Source organism: Pteropus alecto, unplaced genomic scaffold, assembly GCF_000325575.1.
Source record: "Pteropus alecto unplaced genomic scaffold, ASM32557v1 scaffold761, whole genome shotgun sequence".
Taxonomy (NCBI): domain Eukaryota; kingdom Metazoa; phylum Chordata; class Mammalia; order Chiroptera; family Pteropodidae; genus Pteropus; species Pteropus alecto.
The window spans coordinates 1125483-1135228 of record NW_006431558.1 but is presented as its reverse complement, the minus strand read 5'-3'; the positions used below and the strand labels follow the sequence as shown (position 1 = coordinate 1135228).

Sequence of the window (9746 nt, the reverse complement as noted above, 5' to 3'; positions counted from 1 at the left end):
GGGAAAAGACAGACTTGCTGTGTTCAAGGATGCTGGACTAGACCTGAAAATGAGCACAGGGATGGACACCCTGGCAAGCTCAGGTACAGAAAGGGGGTGGGAGGTGGGCAGGAGGAAATAAGGGATAAAGGCAATGGTCTAGTGGTTAAGAATATGGGGTTTGGCATCAAAAAAAAAAAAGAATTAAAATCCAGGACTCTGACACTTACCATGGGCCAGTCACATTTCCTTTCTGAGTCTCAGTTTCCCTGTCCATAAAATGGGGATAATAGTGCAAGTAACTCACTGTGTGATGATTAAGATATAGTTTTGTCCATGTGTATCAAAGATACAGATTAACATTAGCTTAAAAAAGAGAGTTTATTTCTCACTCAATACCAGTCCAGAGGTCATTCTGGGACTCAGGATCCTTCTGGCTTATTGTTCTGCCATATTTCAAGATGGCACCTCAAGAGAACCTCAATCCAGGATGAAAGGAAGGGGGAAGACCCCACCTAGGTGCAAGGGAAGCTGGGAAATGTACTCTTCATTCTGAGTGATACGTAAAGACAGAGGTTTAGTTGCCACAGTTGTGGGGAGGAGAAAGGATATTAGGGCCAACCAGGAGTGTGTTCTTTCAATGACAAATAGTGATATTAATAACAGTTTCTATGTACTGCAAGCTAGACCCTGTGCTAAGCACTTCTATATACATGATCTCATTGATAGAACTATGACTATACTCATTTTACATAAATGGGGAAAATGACACCCAGAGGTTAAGTGACTCGCTGAAGATCTCATAGCTTTTAAGTGGTAAATTCTGAATATGAGGAGGCCATGGAATTTTTCAGTCTTGTTGAGCATTTTGCTCTTTGAGCAAAAATGATGTGATGTATATAAAGCACTGGGCATACAGTAAGCACCCAATAGATATCATCAAGGATGTTTTCAATGATCTTAACAATTGTCCTCACTGTTCCCTCTGACCCCCAGACTGGCGCTGCCCCCAGAGCCCACCTCCCAGCCGCCGCCGCCGCTCCCTAAAGAGACTGGAGACCAAGAGGAACGCAGGTCAGAGTTAAAGCTGGATGTGCCCCTCTCGGCCCTCTAACCTACTGTATTCGTCAGGGCTTAGGACAGAAAACTGAAACCATTAAAGGTACTGCAAGCAGAAAGGGAAGGATTTAATTGTAGGAGTTCGGTGCTTCCAAAATCATTTGACAGGCTACAGGAGTGGAAGGCTACTTGGTGGGACTCAAGATCGCCCCACTGCAGTTCTTGCAATGTGTGAAATCTCAGGAAACATCTCTCATGAGGTTCGTGAGTAGACAGTGGACTGTGGAATTTTTCCCCTTAGAAAAACACACATAGACAGAGGCTCACCCATAAGCTACTACTGCTTCAGGGAAAATGGTCTCTGCTTCTCTTCCACCTTTTAAATCTTACACATGAGCATCTCACTGGCAGAATCTCATTTCATCCAACTCTAGCAGGAAGAGAGTCTGGGAAATGTAGTTTTTAGATGTCAAGCCTCTGTGATACAGGAGAAAACTTAGACAGAAGGAGAAATGGGTGCCAAGTGCCAGTGGATAATAGCTAGCTCTAATCCTGGATCTCAAGGAAGATGGGAATGTGGTGTTGCCAGCATGCATTGTATGAATATCAGATTTTTCAGTCTCTTTGAGCAATATTAATGACTTGATGGACTCTAAATAAAGGGAAAATAAGTGCAATCTAATACAAATTGAGGTAAAACCCGAACTCTCATTACAGTATCAAAAATCATGTAACATTCTGGGGAACATTTACAATATATACTTATGGTAATGATTAGTTATGTTATTTAACTATGCATATTCTAATTGTGTTATATGGTGGACAATAAGATTTTTAAATTGCTATAATTTTTATTTAAGTACATTCATTCAGTTTGCTAATTTAGAAGCATTCAAGTTGACATCGTGCCTTGAAGCAAGTTCTACATTTTCATTTCTTAAAAATACATAATAAAATTGGGAGTCAAAATGGCATATTTTATAAATAAATGTGTCATTACCAAACTCTACTGAAGAGAAGAAGGAGAGTGAGGAGGAGGCGGGGGGGTGAGGGGAGGGGAACAATAGTAGCACGGATTCTAGTCCCAGCTCTGCCACTTGTGAGCTGTGTGACCCTGGCCGATAAATTGACCTCTCTATTGCTCAGCTTCTTCATCAGAACTCACTATATGGGTTCAATATGAGGTTTCAGGAGCAAGACACAGGCAAAGTGCTAGGACCAGCATCTGCCAGAGCTATAACTAAATAGGGCCCAAGAATACCTGGCACTGTTGGATGGCGCCCAGCTTCCTCAGGTCCTGCTCAGTCTTTACTTGTCCCTCTAACCTTGGCCCACAGTGAACAAGTTCAAGACAGAGCAGGAGCGAAAGTGCTGTGAGGCTGGGCTCCGGGAGAGCCCAATAGGGCTGTCCTGTGACGAGAGGACCCGGCACGTCCGCCATGGACCAACCTGTGTAGCTGCTTTCCTGAGCTGCTGCCAGCTGTCTGAAGCCCTGACTCGGGAGGCCAGGGAGGAGCAGCTGATTCTGGGAACAAGTGAGGGGGCCACAGCAGGAGGCACAGGGTTGGGGGGTTGGGGTGGGAAGGGAGCTATGTGACAGGTCAAGGGATGGTATGGTCCGTGGGAAGTGTGGGAGGACCTCTCTGAGGAGCCTGCTGGGCCAGCCAAGGAAGAGATGCGAAGGAGACCCCACGCCACGCCTGCTCCCTGCAGTGGATGAAGACGACGACTTTGAAGACATCTTCCTGGAGGATCTGCCTATCCGGACCTTGTTCCCTGAAAGTTGGCTCTGGAGGAAATTTACTCTCCCAAAAAGTGACTCAGGGTAGGAGCCTCCCCCGCCCCATTGCCAGCATCTGGTCCCTAACCCTTCCACACATTAGTGGGCGTCCATCATGGCCAAAACCCCCAGTGGCGACATTGAGCTCTCAGCATAGTTCCATGATAGGAACCTCCCTGGATGGGAATACAGATCCCAATGGTTCCCCCAAAATAATGACCCTCTAGAGACAATGCCTATCATAGGATGACCGACTGACCCCTGCATAGTGATCATAACCTCTGGACAGAGGCGACAGAGGCTCTGTCCACACAGCACCAACTCAATGATGCCCCTACTCCCCCTTGCCACTTCCAGGAGCATCTCCCACTACAACATTCTTGCGAACGTGCCAGATTCCATGACCACGTGGCAGTTTGTGGCTGTCAGCCTCAAGGCTGGACAAGGTGACCCCACAAGCCCAATGCCGAGAGGATGGGAAAACATCCAGCCCCAGGACAGTGGCCCTCTGCTTAACTCCAACATGATCTCCTGGTTCTAGGTCTCTGCGTCTCGGATCCCTTTGAGCTGGTGGTTAGGAAATTGTTCTTTGTGGATATTAAGCTGCCCTTCTCCGTGCTCAGGAACGAGCAAGTGCAGATCCAAGCCGTGCTGTACAATTTCGGGAACCGCCAGGTCAAGGTGAAGCCTCCAGCCTTCCCCTTCCCAACAAAACATCTATCAGTATGTTTTATAAAGTGGTTGGAGTGTGACATTATTTGAAAGGGCCAGCAAAGTGCTGACTCTTTTGAAAAAATTCTGAGATGTTTTCTACTTTAAACCTCACAATAACCCCAGCATATGGGTACCATTATTCTTCTCCAGAGATGAGACAGCTGAGGCACAGAGAGGTTAAATGGCTTTCCTGAAATCATACAGCACATAAGTGGAAGACGGGGTTTGAACCCAGGCAAGGTCTTTGCTATCAACCGCTGTGCTGTGCTGTCGCCTACTCAGGATTCTCAGCGTGGAGGCAGGAGGGGACTGTGTCTCTAGGGTCCTGGGCCACTCCATCAATCAAGACCCCCCAATTGCCCACCCTACCCCAGGTCCGCGTGGAGTTCCCTCATAAGGATCCGCTGTGCAGTGCATCAAAGCCAGGAGCCCCCTCCCGCCAGATGGTGGTCGTGCCCCCCAACTCCTCCAAGATGGTGCCCTTTGTGCTTCTCCCACTCGAGACAGGCAAAGTGGATGTGGAGGTCAAGGTTGTGGGCTATGGAGTCCAGGATCACGTAAAGAAGACACTCTCAGTCCAGGTAATGGACTCCCCAAGCTTTATGAGTATGAGAGGGCCAGGTGGGCCCAGGATCAACAAACATTCCTCCCAGGTGGGAGTGGGGCGAGAGAATAGAATTGTAAGTTCAGTCACAGAGCTCCCACTTTGCAACTTTGGAGTCAGGCTTGGGTTCAAATCTTGTCTGGGCTGTGTGACCTTGGGGAACACACTTAACTTCTCCGAGCCTCCATTTCCTCAGTTGCAGACTGGGAATCATCATCATCTCCACAAATAATCAGAGAGCTGTGAAAATTGCACACAACTCATGCATGACCCATCAATAATTCTATATTTTTCTTAACAAACACATGTTTAGCTCTTACAATGCAGCACCTTAAGAATATGAACTCACTGAGCCCTCAGAACAACCTTAGGAGGTAAGATTGTTCTCCCTTTCACAGATGAGAAAACTGAGGCACAGAAAGGTGAAGCAATTTGCCCAAGGTCACACAGCTAGGAAGCAGACAAACTGGTATTTGAACCCACATGTTAGGGCTCCAGAGTCTGTGCTCTTACTAGCTAAGCGATGCTCCCTCTTACTGCCATTGTGAGTGTCATTATTATTGTCGTTTTGTTTTGTTTTTAACTTGCTTCCTCATTGCATCCCACAGGAAGCGGGGCAGCTAGAACAAATATCCTATAGCATCCTCTTGAACCCCCAAGGTTTGTGGGGTCTGCAGGAGGCATGTGGGATCCTGGGGACATGCCAGGGCAGAGGGAGGGGCTAAAATGAGGGGGTCTGGCCAGGTGGGCGGTCTGAGTTCCTCTTGGGCTCTGTACCCGCTAACTTCCCCAGCCCCTGAACCTGATTGTCACAGAAGGTTGTGCCTGCTCAGGTCAGACCCAGGTGGAGCTGTTGCAAAGATGGGACTTTTTGAACAAGATACCCAATACAGAGGCAGAAGTGTTTGTCAGCGTCCAAGGTGCTTAGGGCACAGCTCGCTCCTGGGGGAATGGGGACGGGGAGAGGAGAGCTAGCTCCTCCAGGGCCTGCCTGGGCACAGAGGCAGGAGGGGCTGGGAGTGCCCATGTGGGGCGATTGGGAGGCCATGGTGGCTTAGGCCATTCCGAAGGTGACCTTGCCCACCTGACAGGTGACATCCTTGGTGAGACAATCCTGGGCAGCCTGACACCCAGAGAAAAGCACGAGCTGCTGAGAATCCCGACTGGCTGCCCCGAGCAGACGCTGAGCAGCCTGACACCCGTGATCATCCTGACCCGCTATTTGGACACCACGGGCCAGTGGGGCAAGGTTGGGGTGGAGCACAGGGACCAGGTGATGAAGAACATTGTCAGCGGTGAGTGTGGGTCCCCTCCTGGGACCTCGATGAGTGTGTCTGGGACTCTCTGGGATGGTGACTGGGGTACTCTCAGGGTTGGGGGAGGTCCCCAGGGACCCTCCCAGACAGTAACACCCAAGCTGATACAAACTCCCCAGATGACCCCTCAACAGTGACCCCAAAGAGTCATTTCAAAGTGATCCCTAGATTACTCCTGAACTCTGACTCCTCTTCCACATGACGACTTGATAGCAGGTTCCCCCAGATGACCCTAACAGTGATCCTCTGGTTACTCCTTCACCCAGACGCCCCAGATGCCCCTCCCAAGCCACAATCTGACAACGGACACCCTGGTTTACTCCAAAGAAGCAACCCCCAGGTTATATTATATTGAGACACTGTCCCAGTTTACACCCAATCACTGCCAAGTCCTGGGTTACCCCCAGGAAAATCCCAGGCAGAAAACTCCAGGTTAATCTCAGGTGATGGCCTCCCTCCCAATTACAGGCTGACACCTCCCCAGGTTACATTCAACCCTCCAGGTAATAACCAGAGATGAAAGCCTCCGGTTACACCCAGACAGAAACCCTCAAGTTAACTTGAACACTGACCCACCTCTTCCCAGTTACTTTCAGATACCAACTCTCCACCCAGGTGCTCTCAACAGACACCTTAGGTGACACCCAGACACTGTCAGCCCCAATGTTACACCCAAACAATAAACACCCAGACAACCTTCAGATAACACCCAAATAAAATGCTCAGAATATGCCTGAGAGCTGTCCCCCCAGGCCACACCCAGGAGTAACCTCCTCGAGGCTACACAGGAACACTGACACCCCACTTTGCAGCCAAAAAGGTCCCCCAAGAAAATCCCTAGGTAGTGGCCCTTCAATGTTCCCCCTTTCCTGGGTTTCACCTTCCATGAGACCAGATGGGGTGGTTTCCCAGGTTCCTCCTGGATGCAACTGCACACTGGCTCCCACGGTCATGCCTGGCCATGACCTTCATTTACACCTGTGCCCTGCATCTCCCTCTTTGTACACCTGGACACGTCCCCACTTCCAGATTGCTCCTAGATGGCACGCACCCCCAAGTCACACCCACACCCTGCCCCCCAGATTATGCCTGATAACTGACCCGTCCTTCCCAACCACACCCCAATAGCAAGTCTCCCTGCAAGACCTCCTCCCCCTGTCTCCCCAGGATACACCCAGATGCTGACCCACCGGAGCGCAGACGGCACCTACCACGTCCACAAGGGAAACCCCGGAAGCACCTGGTGAGGACAAGGACACTGGTCTGGAGGAAGTTCCAGGGGCCAGCCTGAGGTTTGGTGACCCCGGGAGCATCCATGCTGCAGGGTCTTGGGGCTGGCAGCCTGTGGGCCAGTGGCATTCTACAAAAATGAGGGGTCATTCTGGAGCAGTGTGGCCCACGGTGTAGACGTCTGCAGAGTGTAGACACCCCTATCGTAGAAGCCTTTTGGCTGCCACTCCCAGTAATCATCCGCCCCGTTGCCCTCCAAACAGGCTTACGAGCTACGTGTTCCGAGTTTTCTCTATGGCCTACCTCACCATGACCATCAGTGTGATCGACCTGTACTCTCTCTGTGCTGTTGCCAAGTGGATCATCACCCAGAGGCAGGCGGAGGACGGGCACTTCTTGGAGGAGGGCCCCGTGATCATGGCGTCAATGCAGGTGCCCATGGCCCCCCTGTTTAGGACATTCAAACAAAAGCCAGGGTTCTGTGCCATGATAGGGGAATGGACTCCTGCCCTGTTCTCAGGTAGAATGAAAAAAAGAAAGAGCTGAAGCCCAGTGCCCAGCATCACCTCCCCCTGCTCTGGACCACCCTACAGTCCATTACAATATGGGAGAAGCGGGGTACATCTGGGACCCCATATCTCCCTCACCCTCACCTCAAGCAGCTGTCCATCCTGGCCTTCCTCCCACTGGGCCTGAGTTCTCCCCACCCCCCAGCCAAAATACCCATTCCTACCCAGTGTTCCTCCACACCAGCCTCTGAAAACAGCTATCCAAAAGCCTGGGCGGTTTCTCCTGCTCAAACACCTTCTGTGGCTCACAGTTATCTACAACAATATCTCTCTACTATATCCCTCTCTTCTGTACCTCCTCCCAAGCCTTAGCCCTCACTACTCTCTGCTCACAGGTTCCTCCAACTCACCTCTATGTCTCTGCTTATGCTGGCCTCTCTGCATGGACTAACCACACTCCATCCCTTTTATTTTTCTTTACCCACCCAAGTTATCTTTTCTCTTTAGATTTAGCTCGGACACCACTTCCTCTAGGAAGTCTCCCCTGAATACCAGCCCATTGCCTGTTTCCATCATTGCATCTATCACATTATTCATTCATTCGTTCATTCATTCAACAATTCATCAAACATTTATTCAACAATTGTTGTGTATCAGGCCTTGTGCTAGGCAGAGGGGAGACACAAGACATTTACAGCCCCTACCTTGTAGAACTCACAAGCTGGGGGGAGAGCAGAAGTTCAACAAATAATTATAGTTAGTGATTTTTAAATCACAATTGGCTGTGTTCCATGAGAGAGAAATACCAGGAAAGATTATTTAATAGGGGTCATGCCTGGACCTGGAGATGTTAGGGGAAGTCTGCAAAAGGAAATGACAATAAAGTAGCAACGTAAAGAAGGAATAGGAGTTTGTGGTGGGAAGAATGGAAAGAAAGCTCCAGGTAAAGTGAACAGCGTGTGCAAAGGGCCTGAAGCTCTGGCATGTTTGTGGAGAGAGAAAAGAGACCAATGTCACCAGAACCCAAAGATGAGGGAGAGAGTGGTCTGTCTTAAGGTGTGAGAGGAAGGAAAGATGTCAGATCCTGAAGACTGCAGGGCCTTGGAGGCCTCAATAGGATCTGAAATTGTCTATTCAGTGTTCACTTTTTCTACACTGCTTCCAGGGAGAGAAGCAGGCCTAGTTCATTGTAGTTGGCAAATGTTTGCTGAATAAAACTCTGGATGAATGAATAAACCCAACAAAGACAGATTGCACCCTCAAAGGAAAGGAAGGTAAAGGATTCAGAAGGATAGTGTGAGCAAGAGTCTGACATGGTACAGGAAGGTCACAAACACAGGCTTCCCGAGCTCAAGCTCACAGATCTGAGTTTTATGCCACCAACAAACATTTAATAGGCACCTACAATGTGCCAGGCACTCTTTTAAGTGCTGGGGACCCGGACTAAGAAAAAGATGAAAATCCTTGTCCTCCTGGGATGGGCATTTTAGTGAGGGGCAGACAGGCAATAAGCATAATGTAGACATAAATGACATGGAGTTTTAGAGGTGACATGGGACAAGGTGTAGGAAAAGAGAAATCAAGGTGATGGGGTTTAATTTTGGAAAGCTTCATGAGGAGATATTTATACAAAAAACTGAGGGGGCGAGGGAGCAAATCATGTGACTACCTAGGGAAATAGTCTTCCAGGCACAGGGAACAGCACGTGCAAAGGCCCTGAGACTGGACTGTGACAGTACATTTGAGGAACAGTAAGGAGGTCGGTGTGGCTGGAACCGAGTGAGCAGGGGGAGGAGGTGAAGACAAGGAGGTGTTGGAAGAGATTGTGCGGGGCCTTGTGGGCTGCAGGAAGAACTTGAGCCTTTCCTCTGAGTGAGGAAAGTTCTGAGCAGAGGAAGGACACGACCTGATTCAAGAGTTCATAGGCTTCATTGGCCACTGTGAGAAAAAGAGACTGTGGAGGGTGCACGAGTTTCCTAGAGCTGCTTCAACGAAGTACCACAAACCAGGTGGCTTAAAACAACAGAAATGTATTTATTCTCTCACAGTTCTGGAGACTAGAAGTCCAAAATCAAAGTGTCAGCAGAGCTATGCACCTTCTGAAGTCTCTAGGGAAGAACCCTTCCTGGCCTCTTCTAGCTTGGTAGCTCCTGGAAATCCTCGGCATTACTTGGCTTGTAGCTGCATCACTCCAATCTCTGTCTCCATCTTCACATGCCCTTCTTCCTTCTGGGTGTCTGCATGGCCTTCTTACAAGAACACTAGTCTTTAGGGATAGGATCCACCCTAATTCGGTATGACCTCTTCTTAACTAATTATATCTGCAAAGATGCTGTTTCAAAATAAGATCACATTCTTCTAGAGTTTTGGGTAGACATAAATTTTGGGGGGACACCATTCAACTCACCACAGAGTTTGAGAGCAGAAGCTAGGAATCTAAAGAGGAGTTTGAACCCTAAGTCATTAATTTACTGGCAATGGGGAGACTTCGCCTCTGTGACCCTCAGTTGCCTCAGTTTCCTTAGCTCCAGTAAAATGGAGCTGCAGAAGGAGAG

General features: G+C 49.1%; 1 protein-coding gene across 1 annotated transcript in view; it reads left to right on the top strand.

Moving 5' to 3' along the window:
• The window catches only part of LOC102883532 (complement C3), a 25768-nt gene that overhangs the window by 6423 nt on the left and 9599 nt on the right, over positions 1 to 9746 (top strand). The window contains exons 16-26 of the mRNA XM_015598116.2: positions 976 to 1053; positions 2376 to 2573; positions 2752 to 2863; positions 3176 to 3264; positions 3360 to 3499; positions 3907 to 4113; positions 4745 to 4796; positions 4970 to 5056; positions 5228 to 5431; positions 6620 to 6695; positions 6946 to 7114. Of these exons, the coding sequence (XP_015453602.2) occupies positions 976 to 1053; positions 2376 to 2573; positions 2752 to 2863; positions 3176 to 3264; positions 3360 to 3499; positions 3907 to 4113; positions 4745 to 4796; positions 4970 to 5056; positions 5228 to 5431; positions 6620 to 6695; positions 6946 to 7114 (1412 nt within the window). The remainder of the gene's footprint in view (positions 1 to 975; positions 1054 to 2375; positions 2574 to 2751; positions 2864 to 3175; positions 3265 to 3359; positions 3500 to 3906; positions 4114 to 4744; positions 4797 to 4969; positions 5057 to 5227; positions 5432 to 6619; positions 6696 to 6945; positions 7115 to 9746) is intronic.